The sequence below is a fragment of the Myotis yumanensis genome, unplaced genomic scaffold, assembly GCF_028538775.1.
Source record: "Myotis yumanensis isolate MYYU_CA2020_CCGP unplaced genomic scaffold, mMyoYum1.0.hap1 SCAF_12, whole genome shotgun sequence".
NCBI lineage: Eukaryota > Metazoa > Chordata > Mammalia > Chiroptera > Vespertilionidae > Myotis > Myotis yumanensis.
The window spans coordinates 44,448,198-44,466,544 of NW_027223763.1; the positions used below are offsets into that span (position 1 = coordinate 44,448,198).

Below are 18,347 nucleotides of genomic sequence, written 5' to 3' on the forward strand. Positions count from 1 at the left end.
GCACACCCCCCACTGGGGATGTGCCCACAACCAAGGTACATGCCCTTGACCAGAATTGAACCTGGGACCCTTTAGTCCCTAGGCTGACGCTCTATCCACTGAGCCAAACCGGTCAGGGCAAATTTTTAGGATTTTTTAAAACGTGTTATTAAACACAGACATTATTAAAAATTAAATTATAGCCCTGACCGGTTTGGCTCAGTGGATAGAACGTTGGCCTGTGGACTCAAGGGTCCCGGGTTCGATTCCAGTCAAGGGCATGTACCTTGGTTGCGGGCACATCCCCAGTGGAGGGTATGCAGGAGGCAACTGATTGATGTTTCTCTCTCATCCATGTTTCTAACTCTCTATCCCTCTCCCTTCCTCTCTGTAAAAAATCAATAAAATATATTTTTTTAAAAATTAAATTATATAAAATAACAATTAAATAAGTTATAGTAAAAACAGAGGTAACCTAAATACAGTGTGGTATCCTGGATTGTATCTTGGAATAGAAACAGGACATTAGTAAAAAAGCTGAAGAAATCCAAATAAAATCTGTGGGTTAGTTAATAGTAATGTGCCAAGGTTAATTTCTTAGTTTTGACAAACGTACCATAGTTATGTAAGATATTAACATTAATGGAACCTGGCGAAGGGTGTACTAGAACTCTGTACCACGCTTGCAACTTGTCCATAAATCTAAAATTATTCCACTTTACAAATGTAGTACTCAACCTTATCCCTTCCTGATTATTCTACTGCATTTTACTATTATCTGTGTTCTTGAGGTTATGACTATTGTATCTGTTTGGTGGAAATACTATATAATGGTTTGCTACTGCACACCTCTTCTCAATGTTATGCTCAAAGCCATTGTGTTAACTTGAAATCAGCCACAATGGAAGAAGTTACAGCACAGAAATTGGCAAATACTATAATTCAGGCCCCCCTTCTCCACACCTGAGAGCTGGTGGCTAAACATTTGCCAGCACACCATGGTTCAACCTCATATTTAAGGTCCCTCTGATTGCCCACTGGAGATGTGATCTATAGTTATCACTGACAGCCTTACTCATAACGGTTTTCTGTAATAAAAGTGAAAATATTAAATTCTATGTAGAGTAGGTTATGACTTTTCTAATTTTTTGTAGTAAGGGGAGAAAAGTTTGTCCGAAGTGGTTTTTGACAATTTCTTACAGTGCTGAGGAGGTTAGTTACAGTACCATCCTAACCCACAGAGAGGCACTGTTCCCATACATTTTTTTTTCCTGCTCTCCCAACAAAGTCACAGACTGAGACTGTTGAAGGGACTGTTACTAGTAAGCACCCCTGGTACTTAACTAGGTTTCACTGTAAGTAACTACACACCAAACTGTGGTCAGTGGTTGTCTCAGGCGCAAGTTGAACTAGGTGTAACTTTACCTTCTTTTGCTTTGTTTTCTATTTATGTAAACAATCGTTTTACCTTTGTAACCAGGATAAAAGTAGAAAATACATTAAAAAGGAATTTGGAGGTGGTGACTTCCCGGCCCCTGGCTCATCTTGCCAGTGAACCACTGTTGGTTGCCTGTTGAGTGGTGGTTTGTGTATTTCAGATTGCTGATCGCAACTGCAACCGGATGTCTTGCTATAGCTCTGGCAATAATGATGTTCCGAGTGCAACTGGAGCCCCAAGGCCAACCAGCAAAAAGGTACTGAGCAGGGCAGTGTGAGGACAATATTTCCCACCCTTCACACACACACACACACACACACACACACACGCACACACACACAGATGTTTGGGGCCCTGTCGCTATCCCCCATTTTTTGACCAGGTAATTACCTACTAACTCAATGGTTCTCCAACTTACCATGCATCAGATATGCCTGGGAGACCTGTTAAAACTGATAGCTGGGCCCTCTCCCCAGAGCTTCTGATTGGGTAGATCTGAAGTGGGGCCCAAGAATTTGCATTTCTAATAAGCTCCTAGCTGATGCTGGTCCAGGGACCACACTTTGAGAACCACTGCATTAGCTTTTTTAATTTTTTTTAAGAGAAGGAGAAATGGGGACAGTTCATCCTTGACCAAAGTGCATGGCAATAATGTGGCATCAGTTATTTTAACAGTACTTATATTAAGGAACTATGAAATGCTTTCTCATAATTCTTTCTAATCAGCCTTTCCTGTGAGTTCAGAGACTTTACAAGCAGTTAAACTGCTCACCAGAGCTCCTTATATTAACCAAATTCTCTGATCGTAGTCCCTGACTGTGGCCCAGAGGTGGAGGGGGAAAACTGTCTGTCCCAGCTTTCCTCCTCTGCCATGCACCCAGGATTCTCATGTTTATAGTAGCTACTTATGTTAAGGCAGTGGTTCTCAACCTTCCTAATGCCGCGATCCTTTAATACAGTTCCTCATGTTGTGGTGACCCCCAACCATAAAATTATTTTCGTTGCTACTTCATAACTGTAATGTTGCTACTGTTATGAATCGTAATGTAAATATCTGATATGCAGGATGTATTTAGGCGACTCCTGTGAAAGGGTCGTTCGACCCCCAAAGGGGTCGCGACCCACAGGTTGCGAACCGCTGCGTTAAGGTCTTGAGTGTTTGTTAAGACCTCTAGTAAAAGGGAAGCCATTCGCAACAGCTGACACCTCAGGGAAATGTCTATTAAACAGGCGAGGAGGAAATGAACTCAGCGTAACTCACTTGGGACTAGGTGAGGGAAATATGAAGCAAGCGGGAGCCCTGCAGGGCTCATGCGACACTAACCCAGGCCCCATAAATCTGGGGAGAGGTACCAGAGTTCATGGTAAAAGAAGTGAAAGGAGATATGGGTAGGTACTGAAAATAAACTTTTCACTTACTCTAAAACTTAGCTTTGAGCTTTGCAGTGACTGGTGACAGGGACCATTTTCCTCCTTGAAACCATGATTTTCCTACAGCCTGACAACCTCAAGGCAGGGCTGGTTTCTCCCAGGCGCAGTCATTATCTGGTTTTGTACTTGCTTCGTTTTAACTTGGCTCCTGGTCAATGAGATAATTTCATTTCCGAGGGAAGTTTAGCCGGTGTGTTTCCTTAGGAGCTGAGCAAACAGGGTCCAGCTGCTTGGCTACTTCCTGTAACCTCTTGAGCAAGGTGTCCTTGCAATACTGTTGCCCGGTGAGCAGCATCAGTTCTTTAAGAAGCAGTAATCCCTCTTAATATGTTCTTGCCATAAGACTCAGCCAGTCAAGCTGACCTACTTTCTGGAGGTTCCCTTTAAAGCCGGTAGAGTGTTCTCTCTCCTACAGTGGGAAGATCGTGTGTAACCACGTTACATCGTGTGCGCACTTAGACCACCTGCCAGACTAACACTCACCTCATGCCTCTCCAGGTGGGAAAGCTTCCCTTAACACTCCCAACAGCAAACAAATGTATTAACGTGTATTAAAATTGTAAAGGTTTGACTCGCCTGGCAGAATGAGAGGAACCCACTGACTAGCTTCATTCAGCATTCTCCATTCATCACCAGAACCAGCCAGGGATGTAAATAGTTAGAATCCCCAGACATCTGCACATGGATTTTCCATTTGTCTCCTTTTAGTATAGCTGAGTAACTCTCAGATTTCAGTGTCCATGAGAATTAATAAATTGGGTTACATGCATTCTGTACTTTGTGGGTAATTTAAGGCTTAGTCAAGGGCGATCTTTGCTATAATCAGCTTTTTACTTTAGGTGTTGAACTTAAAACTTACCTTCGACATAAGCCAGTGCTCTAGGGTGTGGTATTAGGGTATTCAAATTTTATCTTTCTTACCCACAAAATGATAAACAGTAACTTCATCTGCCTTTCTTCTAGGTTTTATGGTCATTAGATAAATGAAATCCATAGAAAATGCCTATTTTTGTCATTAGTTAGGTTGACCAACCATCCCAGTTTGCCCAGGACTGAGGGGGGTCCCTGGGACTTTCATTTTAAGACCGTGACAGGCTCAGGCAAACTGAGGTGAATTGGTCACCTACCTTTACTTTTGAACTTCGTTCCATCAAAACTTGTCAAAAGCATTAACAAGTAGCCAGATAAATGAGGGAATGGGAAAGGCACAAAAGGTATAAAAATTACCATTTGCTCTCGAGCAGTCAGGTGACTTGAAGGGAAGTGTGGACATAAAGTGGAGCTGAGGACTTTTCAAGCATCTGACCCTGGAACGTCAGAATTTAGAAGTTGTGAGTTCAGGCTGATGCCACTATGCCTTTTACTGCCACTGGTTTAAGGAAACCTTTGGAGCAGCGGTTGTCAACCGGTGGTCCGCGGACCACGATTGGTTCGTGAGGTCTGAAAGGTTGGCGACCGCTGGTCTAGGACATGTAGGACACATGTGTCAGTAACTAACAAGCTATTACAATTGGTAAGAAAGAAAAGAGGTGTTGGAATACGAAGCATTTGTCCTCACAGACAGTCATTACATGAATGTAATGTTTCTTTGGGTGTTTATCGTCTAGCATTTCCATGAGGAGCTTGCCCTGCAGATGGTGGTCAGCACTGGAATGGTGAGAGAAACAGTCTTCAAGTACGCCTGGTTCTTCTTCGAGCTCCTGGTGAGATTCTCGCATGTTTCTGTCTGTGCTCAGTAGGGCATGAAAAGCACATGACAGAAAGGCAGTGATGTGTCCCATAACAGGAACTGACATTTTATGCACCAAGTTGCTCCCGCTGAAAACCTGAGATCATTCCTTAAAATCTTACTCTCCTTCACCCCTCCACCCAACCTCCACCAAATCTTGTTTTTTTTCTGTTTTGAAAATCTACCTCCAACACCTTGGTTCTCACCATCTTCACCACCCACCACCAGGCCAAGCCACCATCATCTCTCTGGTGCCTCTTGCAATAACTTCCTCTTTGGCTGCCTGCATTCATTTTTGCCTGAGCCCATCCATTCTGCACAGGGCCCCCCAATATTAAACAGATAACATCATTCTCCTCTTTAAAAACCTTCAATGATTTTCGGAGTATCAGAAATAAAGCACACATCTTTGTCATGGCCCCCAAAGCCCTCGTAATTCTATTTGCCTCCATCTCTAACCGACTCATCTCCTGAGTGGCTCCACATGGCATCCTGGAGCTCTCTTTGCAGGCGTGTTGGCTTCTCTGCATATAACAGTGGTTCTGTCCTTCATGTAATTCTACTAACGGCTGGCACCCCTGAGAAAGGAAAAATAATAGCATTAAAAATGGGTTGTACATCTTACTATGTTTGTGCCGGGCACAGTTTTAAGCACTATCTCATTTAATCCTCAAACAGCCTTGAGACGGGAGTTTTCTGTGGGGTCCAGGGAGGGTGGCAGTCACGAGGAGGAGTCTCCAGGTCCACCAAGGCTTCCTCAGTCCCTCTTTGCTGTCCCTCACTGCAGGGAGCTAAAAACCATGGGAAAGGTACAAGTTGCTTTTGATCTTGCCCATTTATTTACTGGGACTTGGTGGGCCCAGGAGAGAAAGCAAAAACTAAAGCGCTGGGAGGGAGGGAAGGAGGACTATCCCTTATGCTAAACAGATGCTGGAAAGAAAGCTCTTGGTGATCCCAGCACATGGAGGAGGTTGGTCAACATGCAGGTCATCCAAGACACGGTTACCCAGGGCTCTACATGTTATAACCTAATAAGTCTGTCAAGGTCCTAGCAGGACAGCGTTGGCATTACTCAAAGGGGTCAACTGAAAAGCATTTATCGGAGGGACTCTGCCCAGGGTGTACCCAAGTTACAGAAGCAGATAAGGGTTGGTGAGGCACCCAGGGAGCTGCAAATGCTGGAGGTGTTGGAGGTAGATTTTCACTCTAAAGAAACCAGGGTGGGGAGCACTATAACAGTGCCTAGAGAACACTAAGGCAGAGGAGAAGGTCTCCAGACAGCAGCTGGAGTCTTAGGGAAATGTTGCCACTGCCAGAACCATGCTGTGGCAGGAATGAGGGCATGGAGAGGATAAATACCAGGACCTCTCCATTCTCCCGTCCACTGGTCCCTTGCTGGTGCCTCCCTTGGCCACTTCCAACCAGAAGCCAAGGAGAGGTGTAGTCCACAGAGATCAGCTTCCCAAGGTTCGGAGATAGACAGAAAGGGGGAAGGGATGGATCTAAGTCAGGGCTGGGTGGAAACAAATGGAAACTATCAGCCCCAGCTAGAACTTTGCAAGGAAACTGGCCTCAGACTCAGACAGGGTGCCCAGTCCTCCGTGCATTGTTTGTGCATTTGCTTTTAAGATGCCCAGGAAGTTATTTCAAAGCCAAGACAGTTTTTTGCCCAAGAAGCTTGATGAGAAAGAAAGCGCAGCCTTCTTGAACTTAGCCAACAACCTGGGAGATTTAACACCTTTCGGTTGTGTTAATGCCCAAGCAGTAATGAACAACCACTTTGGCATGAGAGCTGCCGAACACCCTCCTTTTGGGAATTGCACACTTGCTGATGAACAAATCCCCGTGCCTCTGTAAGCCGCTGAGCCAGACTTTGGGGACCCAGAGGTAAATGGGTGACCTAGTTTGCTCAGGACAGGAACGTCTGCACCAAGGCGTTCTTTAGAGGTACACTTGTTCTGAATGGGTCACAAAGGCTATAGGAGGAAAAATATTTTCCTGCCTTACCCGACACACAAATAATGGGCCAAGCACCCACTAATATTTCTACGGGGTGCTCCTCTCTAGCCATACAGAGGACACAGTAGCTGGCAAGTTGCTGACCGCCTGGAAAGAGGCCATCAGCTGGAAGTGTGGTATTGTGAGAATTATTTATTTGGTTGTAGGATGGCCAGACGCAGCAGGCAGTAGCCTAACACCGCAATGAGCTCCAAAAGCCGGGTGCGGGGTAGGGAGCCAGCAGAGAATCAGGACTAGGGTAGCCCAGAACAAAGAGGCCTTGTGTTCCCAGGTCCTTGGTTAGCACATTGAGAGACACTCTGCCAGACAAAAATGGGGTCCAGTTCCCACCCCTCCTCCAGGTCCTCTCACCAAGAGTGTGAAACTCTGTGGGGTGCAGATCTGTCTGTGGGCCCTGAACCACAAAGGACTTGACAGTGAAGAAAAACTATGGTTCTTGCACTGGGCTTTCAGATTCTGTGTTCTTAGGTCTTCCCCAAGCTGGCCATGGCATTATCTTTTTTTTTTTTTTTTTGTAAATCCTTAACTGAGGATATTTTTCCATTGATTTTTTAAAAATATATATTTTATTGATTTTTTTACAGAGAGGAAGGGAGATGGATAGAGAGAAACATCGATGAGAGAGAAACATCGATCAGCTGCCTCCTGCACACCTCCTACTGTGTATGTGCCCGCAACCAAGGTACATGCCCTTGACTGGAATTGAACCTGGGATCCTTTAGTCCGCAGGTCGACGCTCTATCCATTGAGCCAAACTGGTTAGGGTGATTTTCTTTTATTTATTTTTATTTTTTTAGAGAGAGAGTGGAAGGGAGCAGGAGAGACAGAAAGAGAGAAACACTGATATGAGAGAGACACATTGATTGGTTGCCTTCTGCACAAGCCCCAACTGGGGCCGGGGATTGAGCCTGCAACCGAGGTACATGCCCTTGACTGGAATCAAACCCAGGACCCTTCAGTCTGCAGGCCAATGCTCTACCCACTGAGCCAAACAGGCTAGGGCCATTGCATTATCATAAAACATGAAACACAGAAAGCCTGTCTGCTGTTTTTCTCTTCTTAATTCACCTTCTCCTTATTGTTTTATCTGTTTGTCTCAGTGCTGATGAAAATTGCCAATCCTGCATTCTTAGACACTGAAAATTGCCCTTAGTGCAAAGCAGTTCTCCCATATAGCTCTTGGGGGGAGGGGTCATTTTCCCCATACAACTGTATTTCCTCTTCTTCCAGCCCTGACCTATGCAGTCATCTTCAGGCAAATGTCGGCAGTCTAACTTCCAGGGCCATTTATTTTTGCCACAATTCTCTGACTAGCCTGGACACATTCATGAAAATGACCTCAGAGGATAGACACCCAACCACCAGAATCCCCAGTCTTTCCCCATCAGTCTATTCCTAATTGCTCCAAGCAACTTCCAACAAGGACAAAGTGCAACCTCAGACTGTATCAAAGGGAGGTGTATGGACCCACAAATCTCCTGGCCCCAAGAAAAAGTTCCCCAGATAAGGATGATCTAGATTTAAAATTGTGGTAGGCATTGAGCTGGTGGTGGATAGTTACAATACAATCACCAATTGACACAAAGGTTTTTATTTTTATACTAGAGGCCCGGTGCATGACATTGGTACACTGGGGGTGGGGGAGTACCTCAACCCAGCCTGCACCCTCTTGCAGTCCGGGACCCCTTGGGGGATGTCCGACTGCCAACTTTGGCCCGCTCCCCTGGGCCTAAGCCAGCAGTCAGACATCCCCAAGGGGTCCTTAGTGCTGCGGCAGAGGCGAGAGAGGTTCCTGCTACCGCCACTGTGCTCACCAGCTGTGAGCCAGCTTCTGGCTGAGTGGTGCTCCTCCTGCGGGAGAACATCTGCCCCCTGGTGGTCAGTGTGCGACTGGTCATTCCACCATTCAGTCGATTTGCATATTAGCCTTTTATTATATAGAATATATACATATATGTATATATATTTTTAATTTAAGTATATGTTTAAATATTTAAAATATAGATAAAAAGAGATCATTCTTATAGAACTCAAAACATAATTTCTCTTAGAAGCAATGTTTAAAGTAGTGGTCAAGATTCCAGCTAGCCTGCTACAGAACTGCTTCTGGGGAAAACTGTGCTCTTCATTTCAACTTGAGATCCCAATAGGAGGAACGTTTCTTTCCATTTCTCCTTACTGTAGTTTCAGGGATAGCAGGGACTTCAGTTCACATCACAAGCAGTTTCATAAACAGTCCCCCTTCCGGTGGTGTGCTGTGTGCTATGGAAGACTGGTGGCTAAGTGGCTCTGGGAGCCGCACGGTTCTGCCTTCCTGGACACAGGCAGTTGAGTGAAGGGGAGTCTCATGACACGGTGGCTAAAAATTAAGCTCCCTGGCTTTGTCAGCAGCAAGGAGGAAGCCCCCTGACTTGGGGTCAAAAAGAGGACACCCTCCCACCTCCTGCCACCATGGTAACCATCCGTGTATCAGGAGCATTTTTAGTCCCCAGCCTGCTCGGGCAACTACCAGCACAGATCAAGTGTTAGAAAGTCTATTGTTAATGAGCTTTTCTTCCAGCCTTTTCCCCTTTTCCACAGTGTACATGCAGGTCACCAGTTTCCATGTTGACATTTCCCCCATCCCTCTATAGGTGAAAAGCATGGCCCAGTATGTACACAACATGGACAAACAGGACAATTTTCGGAGGACTCGTTTTTCCGACCGTTTCAAAGATGACATAACTACCATTGTTAATGTGGTCACCTCGGAGATTGCAGCCCTTTTAGTAAAGCCTCAGAAGGTAACTGTGTCGTGTGACTCTTTATGTTCTAAATTTTTTACCTTGAACATGTTATTTTCATAATCAGAGAAAAATAAGCATCACCTTAAAGCAATAATTTGAATGTAACTAACTATACCTGACAAGCAAATGCTGGGTTTTTTTTATACTGAATTTGGACCTTAGAGTGGGACAGGAGGTTTGCTCTAAAGAAATTGCAACATCTAATTACAATAGTTTTGAATTATTATATCAATGTAGAAATGAGAGAGAATATTCTTGTTCTTAGGAAAAATACCCTGAAGTATTATGGGGTAAATGGGCATGATATTTGTGACCTCCTTTTTTAATGGTTCAGAAAAAAAAAATTGTATAAAGAGAACGATTAATGTAGCAAAATGTCAAATATTTACGAACCTGGTTGAAGGGTATACAGGAGTTTTTGTACTATTTTTGCACCTTTTCAGTAAGCTTAAAATTACTTTAAAATAGAAAGTTAAATATATAAAATGCAATGAAACAAAAATTTTAAAGGCAACTATAAAATTTGAAGCAGCAGTGATCATTATTAATACCTTTATCATTATAAAGAACGTGTATAGCACCAAGTGCTCAGGAGAAATAACCACTTTTTCTCATGGCAAACTTTCTGAGAATGGCAATGATATCTCCATTTTGGCAGGCATGAAAAATGAGGCACAGTGAGGTTGAGATTTTTAAAAGTCACACAGCTAGCAGCAAAACCAGGACTGACAATTCCATGCCAGAATATGTATACTACCCAGGGGTGACCCATAAGGATGCTGAGAGTGTGATGACTTGGTGCTCCGTGAGATTGTGGAAACTTCTTTATCAGGTCTACATCCATGCCAGTGGCTGGTCAGCTTGGCCTGAATAACAAGAGGAACATAACATAACAAGAGGAAAATATTTTCAAGATATATTTTCAATAGTGTCAGAGAAAACTGATTCATCATTCTGGGACTAGAAGGCATGACCATGCACAAGTGCATCTCGATTGCTCTGAAATCCTGTAAAACCCCTCATGCACATGAGCCCTGTGAAGTAATAAAAAACCCCGGTCTCACTTTATGCAATAATTCACCCTACCATGAGTGACTATGGATTCTTTTAGGGTGGGCCTGCTGCCTGATTGGAGAGAAAAAAATCCTTAGGTAAAAATGGATTCTTTTATCCTGATTTGATTTTCTGCAACAATACTTATAAGAATCTGTCTCATTGAAGATAGTGAATACATTTCAAGTTACTTTTGCCAAAACAGTACTTACCAGAATCAAATAAATTATGATAAAGCCATCTGAAGAAATATGAGAGACTAGGATGTAGGAAAATGTTTATTATATAACTAGAGGCCCAGTGCATAAGATTCGTGCACTGGAGGGGGAGGGAAGGGGGCAAGGTGGGTCCCTCAGCCTGGCCTGTGCCTTCTCATAGTCCAGGACCCCTCAGGGGATGTCTGCCTCCCGGCAGTCAGACAGCCCTCTCGCAGTCTGGGACCCCTTGCTCCTTACCGCCTGTCTGCAGTGGAGGCAGGAGAGGCTCCCACCACTGCCACTGCGCTTGCCAGCCTTGAGCCCAGCTTCTGGCTGAGCAGTGCTCCCCCTGTGGGAGTGCACTGACCACCGGGGGCAGCTCCTACATTGAGCATCTGTCCCTTGGTGGTCAGTGTGCATCATAGCGACTGGTTTTTCCTCTGTTTGGTCAATTTGCATATTACGTTTTTATTATATAGGATGTTGAATGAAAAAATTCAAGACCCAGCATTGTATATAGAGAATAAGCTCACTTATATACATATAAATATACACATAGGGGGAAAAATAAGAAGGAAATGTACCTTAATATCAGCAGTAGATAAAGAATTACTTGATTCAACCTCATGGCATCAGTTAAGTTTTAAACTATATTTGCTCTAATTGTGCAGGGTTACTTGCTTAGCCCAGTGTCTCCTAGAGGAAGGAACACTGATTATAAAAATAGGACCTGCCTCTCCCAGCTTTCCCACCAGGGACCAGGGGGTTCATGACCAGGGTTTACCACAAAGTGACTTGAGTGTTTATATGTTTGTTTTTAAGGAAACCGAACAGGCGGAGAAGATCAACATCAGCCTGGCTTTCTTCTTGTATGACCTTCTCTCACTTATGGACCGTAGCTTTGTGTTTAACCTCATCAAACACTATTGCAACCAGGTGAGTGTTCCCTCGGACACAGCCGTGTTGTCCCTGGTTCCTTCTGGTCTGTATGATGCTCGTTGTCATGGTGAGCTGTCTTATCCACTGCCAAGTTAGACAGCTTGGCTCTTGTACATTCGGAGTCTTATGCCGTAGATATCTCTAGACACACTGGTTTGCATGGAGTCCTAAAGCATTTACCAACCCAATACAGAAGGGTTAATCTAAGGAAACTGAAATTTGTTACGGATATGGTCAGCTTTCTTCAATTTACATTTAACAGAAATTACATGACCGTAGCATTTTATCTTTGACCAGGCATAGAATTCAAAGTATGAGGTCTCTTTTCACATATTAGGATAATTCATTAAAGTGCATGAGGAGGAGGCACGTCCATTGGCAAGGATGAGACATTGGTTTCCTGTGCCAAGGCGAGAGGGTGTTTATGATGATATATTGAGCCTTTAAAGGTCCATCAAAACCCTTCTTTCTGTGCTTTGCCTTAAGAGAAGCTGCCTCTCATTGGCAGCCTATGGAGTCTGGATCCTTCAGTTGTCACTTTCCCCAAGAGAAGCACGAGATCTCTTCCAGACTGTCACCTGTGTCAGCTTTTCGTTGCTAATTTCATGGTTGGTTTGTTCAAGGGAAGATTTTTTTTTCTGAAAACTCTTCCAGTTTTCTGTTTCTTTCTCTTCTCCCTCTTTGAAGCAAACTCTTTGGCTTTTTTTTTTTTTTCAAAGTAATTTGATGCTCTCATCCAGGGAACTGGCTTGAGAACTTCGCGTTGGGGTCTTTAATTAGAAACTACAAAAGAACACTTGTGGCATTAAAGCCACCCAGTCATATTCCATTAGTTTTGTGTGGCCCCATGTGGGGGCAACTCCTTTCATTTAGTTTCTTGGACACAGTAGGGTTTTGTAGAATTAATTTTATTCTGTTACACTGAAGACATACTTCCAGATTATGAACAGAGGCTTGCCTTGGTATTACAGATTTGACAAGACTGGGGTTTGGGGCAAGAGTCCTCGCTTTGGGCAGTTTTTAGGCTAGGAATCATGAGAGTACACAGGTAGTGGATGAAAACCTTTTGGGCCTCCTTGTAATACAGTTTGCCATCTGTGGTACTGCCCCATTCATTTTTATTAATCTGGGGTGAAAGGATATTTTTGTGTCTGTCAACCTCAACTCCATTCACCTTCTAATAAATGCTTCTTTCCTTTCCCCATTGTTCTCCCCAGCTGTCAGCCAAGCTGAACAACCTCGCGACGCTCATCTCCATGAGGCTAGAGTTCCTGAGAATCCTCTGCAGCCATGAACATTACCTCAACCTGAACCTCTTCTTTATGAGCGCGGACACTGCTCCAGCATCTCCCTGCCCCTCCATATCTTCCCAGGTAACCCGTTACCTGAAAGAGTTATACACACGATTTCATTTAATTAGCTTAATTTAGTAATTTGTTCTCTAAAGGTTGGCATTATTAATTTTTAAAGAATCAAGCTTGGTTGGTGTGGCTCAGTAGTTGAACCAGGAGGTCACAGTTCAATTTCTGGTCAGGGCATATGTCTGGGTTTTGAGCTGGATCCCCAGTAGGGGGTGTGCAGGAGACAGCTGATCAATGATTCTCTCTCATCATTGATGTTTCTATCTTTCTCTTCTTCTCCCTTCCTCTCTTAAATCAATAAAAATATATTTTAAGAAAGAAAAATCAAGCTATTGAAACAGATCAATTGATTCAGATACATATAAATATGCTTCCCAAAGTTGTACCACCTAACTAATCATTTACATACTGAGTGATTGATTTCTCTCTAGGCTCTAGGCCAGGGGTGGGCAAACTTTTTGACTCGAGGGCCACAATGGGTTCTTAAACTGGACCGGAGGGCCGGAACAAAAGCATGGATGGAGTATTTGTGTGAACTAATATAAATTCAAAGTAAACATCATTACATAAAAGGGTACGGTCTTTTTTTTTTTTAGTTTTATTCATTTCAAACGGGCCGGATCCGGCCCTCGGGCCGTAGTTTGCCCACAGCTGCTCTAGGCTCTAGAACAAGAAACCCATATATACTATGAAAAATCAGAAATTTGTAGAAAAGTCACGTCTTCTTTTGTCTCACATTAATCATCTTTCTACTTCAGCTTGACAGTCTCCTCTACTCACTTCACTTTTCTGAAACCCAGCACCATGAAATTTATGAAGTTGCAGGTTCCTTTATATTGATTCCAAAATGATCTAATAGTGTTTTTTTAAATATATTTTTATTGATTTCAGAGAGGGAGAGAGAGAGAGAAACATCAATGACGAGAGAGAATCATCAATCAGCTGCCTCTAATAGTGGTTTTTAATGTGGATATTATATCCTTGATCTTTCTCAGAACTTTTTGCTGGTACTGTTATAGAATGGAATTCAGCACAAGATGAGTCCACCTTGAATCACATTCCAGATCATTTGGCTCATGAAACACTGAAAAGATGGCACCATAAACTAAGCAAATGGCCTGTTGTATAGGGAATATATTTCTAACAAGTTTTGTTCATGATCAGTTAGAAAGAGGAAAACTTGTATTAATATTTATACACGGGAGTTCCACCAATCATTTTTTGTAGAACAGTATTTTTCAAGTTAGGCTCAGTGGGCCCCGGATTCTATAGGATGTGGAGAGGTATTATGCAAATACAGGATTCCAAAGTCTAATCCAGCGGTTCTCAAACTACGGCCCGCGGGCCATATGCAAATACAAATATTGTATTTGTTCCCGTTTTGTTTTTTTACTTCAAAATAAGATATGTGCAGCGTGCATAGGAATTTGTTCATAGTTTTTTTTAAACTATAGTCCGGCCCTCCAACGGTCTGAGGGACAGTGAACTGGCCCCTTGTTTAAAAAGTTTGAGGTACCCTGGTCTAATCAGTTTGGAAACCCTGTGTTAGCAGGTTTCTTTGCAGAAGGCCAACTAAGAGTCTCTGACTTGGTGTAAATTGTAAATGCCCCAGGGGCGGAGGAGGCAATGGGAAGGAGGTGTATGATGAGCAGTGATTCCCAAAATGATCTGACTCCAGAAACTTTTGTTTTTCCTCCATGGATTTCTCAAGGGGCTAGTGTCCTCTAGAAAAGCTTTAAGGAAATGCTATTTTTATAGTCACATTTCATTTACAGGGAACAAATCAGTAGCTCAGAGAAGCAGGTATGATTTCTCAATATTGGGTTCTATTTTTGTTGCATATTTCTTGATAGTAGCACAAAGGTGAAGGTCTGTCTTATTAATTAAAAAGTAATAATCTTGGCCATTCATGCCCAAAGACATGATCTAGATATTGGCTATGCGACCATCTGAGTGAGAACTGGGAACGGTGTCTTACAAGCTGCAATTCCAAATGTGCTCACTTTGCCCCAGGTCCTTGCCCACATTCCCTCTGACTACCCCAGGGAGTCAGCAAACCCAGGGGCCAGCCGAGTCCCACCAAACATCAAGGATTCCATTTTAGATTCTCTTAGTGAAATATAAAGTGTGCCGCAGGATAAGAGCACAGGAATTACCTGGGACTGGTCCATCTGACACTTCCCTGCCTTGACACCGCTTTTAGTTTCCCGGCCAGCAACATTCAGACACTGTGTGTAAACCATGTTTAGAAGTGCAGCTCAGTATACAAGCCCTGTTCACTATAAAGGGGGCAGTTTGTTAGAGAGGAATTGCCTGCTCACAGCTACAGCGTTGGGTCCCGTTCCCATTTCCCTGTCCAAGTGTTGTCCTGGGATTTTCGTCTTCAACTTTTGATTGCTTGTGAGGAAGGGAGTGTTCCACGAAATGTGACAGAACCTGAGTGCTTTATTTTCATCTTTCCCCATGGGCAGTTTTCCATCTGTGGAGATGGGAAAGCTAAGGGACTACTCTAGTCTCATCTGTCCCATAGGGAGAGTAGTGATGATCCTGCCTCACTGGGTCGTGCTTACCAAGCTTGGCCATACTCATGCTCAATAAATACCAGCTCTTGTGGTCTTAGTCCCAGTTCTTGTTACTCAGACAGCTGCTCCTTGCATTTCTGTAGAACTCGAGCTCCTGCTCCAGTTTCCAGGACCAGAAGATCGCCAACATGTTCGACCTGACTCCTGAGTTCCGCCAGCAGCACTTCCTCACCGGCCTTCTCTTCACGGAACTGGCTGCTGCCCTGGATGCGGAAGGGGAAGGGTATGTTTCTGACATTAATAATGGGATATGAAGCACACACAAAAATGCTACCTGCTACTGTTTGCAGTTCAACATTCAGTCCCTAGCACCTTTATACCCACTAGGATGGCAATAATAAAAAAGACTGATAATAGCAAGTGTTGGCAAATGGAATACGGAAACTTCATGCTCTCCTGCTAGGAATGTAAAGTGGTGTAGCCACTGTTGAAAACAGTTTGGCAGTTCCCCTAAACGTTAAACATAGAGTTACCATATGACCCAGTAATTCTACTCTGTGGTATATACTCAAGAGAAGTAAAACTTATACCACACAAAAACATAAACAGAAATATTCATAGCAGCATTCACAATTTATAATAGTCAAAAAGTGGAAAGAGTCCAAATGTCCACCAGTTGATGACTGGATGAATAAAATGTAATATATTCATCCTGGCCATTATGGCTCAGTAGGTAAGCATCGATCTATGAACCAATAGGTCATAGTTCAATTCTTGGTCAGGGCACATGCCCAAGTTGTGGGCTCAATCCCCAGTGTGGGCCATGCAAGAGGCAGCCAATCAATAATTCTCTCTCATCATTGGTGTTTTTATCTCTCTCCTTCTCCCTTCCTCTCTGAAATCAATAAAAATATATTTTAAAATAAATAAAATAAAGTGTGATATACTCATACAATATTATCCAACAATAAAAAGGAATGAAAGACTTGATGCTACACTATGATGAATTTTAAAATATCATGCTAACAGTGACCCAGGACTAGAACACAGGTAGTCTGTGTCTGAGCCATAAATACTTCTACCCAATTTTTCTTGATTTTCACATTGTCACCCCATTGTTTAGGAACATGCTGGTCACTCCTTATTGTTTAAGAGCATTTCGGTCCATCTCCCTTCATCATAACCTCTAGCCTTCTGTGTTGTGCCAACAGGATCAGCAAAGTGCAAAGGAAAGCTGTCAGTGCCATTCACAGCCTGTTAAGTTCTCACGACCTTGACCCGCGCTGTGTCAAACCGGAAGTGAAGGTCAAAGTCGCTGCCCTTTACTTGCCTTTGGTTGGCATCATCTTGGATGCTTTGCCGCAGCTCTACGACTTTACAGGTAACAATTCCTTCTGTTTCCTCCTCTGGATTGACGGGGACCCTGCCCAGTGCTCCACTAGAATGAGGTTTCTGTCATTGGCTCCAGGGCGGATATGCTTAAGGGAACAGGTCTCCACACCATGCTCTCCACACCGTGCTCTCCAGACCTTCTTAAGGCCCCAATAAGTTTTATTTTCTTAAGGTACATAACCCTGTCTATGTTTTTATTTAAATATTATTTATTTGTTCATTCATTCCTTCATTCATTGGTCTGATGGTGTATAATAACCTTTATAGACCATACACCACAAAGGACGAGATAATAACAAGATCACCCAACTTTGGAGATTCCTGCTTTAATGCCTTGAAATAAAGGTGTTCCTTACCTTCTGAGCAAAGAAGCAGCCTCAAATGAACCTAAACAATTGTTACATGCAAACAATATCCTGGTGTCTATCAGGATTAGGAAAGTCTGCTATGGGGGAGGAATTTTGCCTTTGGCACTAAGAAGTTGATTCTGAGGTCAAAAGTCAGTATCTCTCACATAGGAAGGGGAGAAAGGATAAATTATCTCAAAGGTTGGAGCATATTATAGTGTGGATTTGGAATGTAGGTGAACAAAACTACCCTATACCTGAGAAAAGCAATCCCATTGCCTACCCTCCCCACAACACACACACACACATATTTCTGATCACTTCAGAGTGGTGCTTGCTTTTCCCCAAATTCAAGGGAAGTTCTTAGAAATGACCATGCTGCTCTCTTGACTGATGAAGGATCCTGGGGTCTGAGGAATGCTTAAATCAGCCCGGCATTCTTGTGGGCAATCATCCTTGGAATCTTAGAACCACCAAAGTTCTTGCTTCCTCTAAATGCAAAGTGTCGTGTGTGATTTAATTATTTCTAAGATCATTATGGTGATAATTATTTAGCTCAGAAAATGAGCAAAAGAATAACGGGCAAGGAAATTACAGAAGCAAGCTTGGCACACAGGGTGAGTGGGCGGCAGGAGGACGTAGAGCTTCCTCTGGGTGTGCCTGACTGGAGGGCAGATAGAGAACAGAGTCATCTTCAAAATTTGAAGATGTGGCTCAGAGCAGGGCAGGTGTCTTGCAGACCATTTCTAGAATTTTGTGTGAAAGTTTCTAGAAAGTTTCATTTGAAGACCCATGATTGGTTTGTTTCCAAAGCAGGGAACCACTTTATCACACATTCTCCAGAGATTCCTTGTTGATTAGAATTTTCCAAATTAGTTATTTGGAATCAAAACTTTTTAGCAATTCGCTTTTGAATCTTTTATGTCTTGACTATTTCTTTACATATGCATTGAACTTTATGGTCATAATGAGCTGACAAGTGGGAAAACAATAAAAAGTATTCTATTATTAATATGGTATAGTATCTATTGTATATGTAATCTTTAAATTGATAAACTAATAAGAATATAGTCTTTAGAAAGAGATACAGCTGAATTCAGGCTGCAGCCCATTTATTACTATATGTGATCTTTGATGAGATCCTCAACCTTTTC

At 43.1% G+C, this 18,347-nt stretch overlaps 1 protein-coding gene across 2 annotated transcripts in view; it reads left to right on the top strand.

Moving 5' to 3' along the window:
• Window positions 1-18,347, top strand: part of DOCK8 (dedicator of cytokinesis 8) — a 195,747-nt gene that overhangs the window by 136,173 nt on the left and 41,227 nt on the right. For both annotated transcript variants that reach the window (XM_070431550.1, XM_070431551.1), the window contains 7 exons: window positions 1,578-1,673; window positions 4,456-4,551; window positions 9,230-9,379; window positions 11,455-11,568; window positions 12,789-12,944; window positions 15,598-15,737; window positions 16,666-16,835. In XM_070431550.1, coding sequence (XP_070287651.1) covers window positions 1,578-1,673; window positions 4,456-4,551; window positions 9,230-9,379; window positions 11,455-11,568; window positions 12,789-12,944; window positions 15,598-15,737; window positions 16,666-16,835 — 922 coding nt within the window. The remainder of the gene's footprint in view (window positions 1-1,577; window positions 1,674-4,455; window positions 4,552-9,229; window positions 9,380-11,454; window positions 11,569-12,788; window positions 12,945-15,597; window positions 15,738-16,665; window positions 16,836-18,347) is intronic.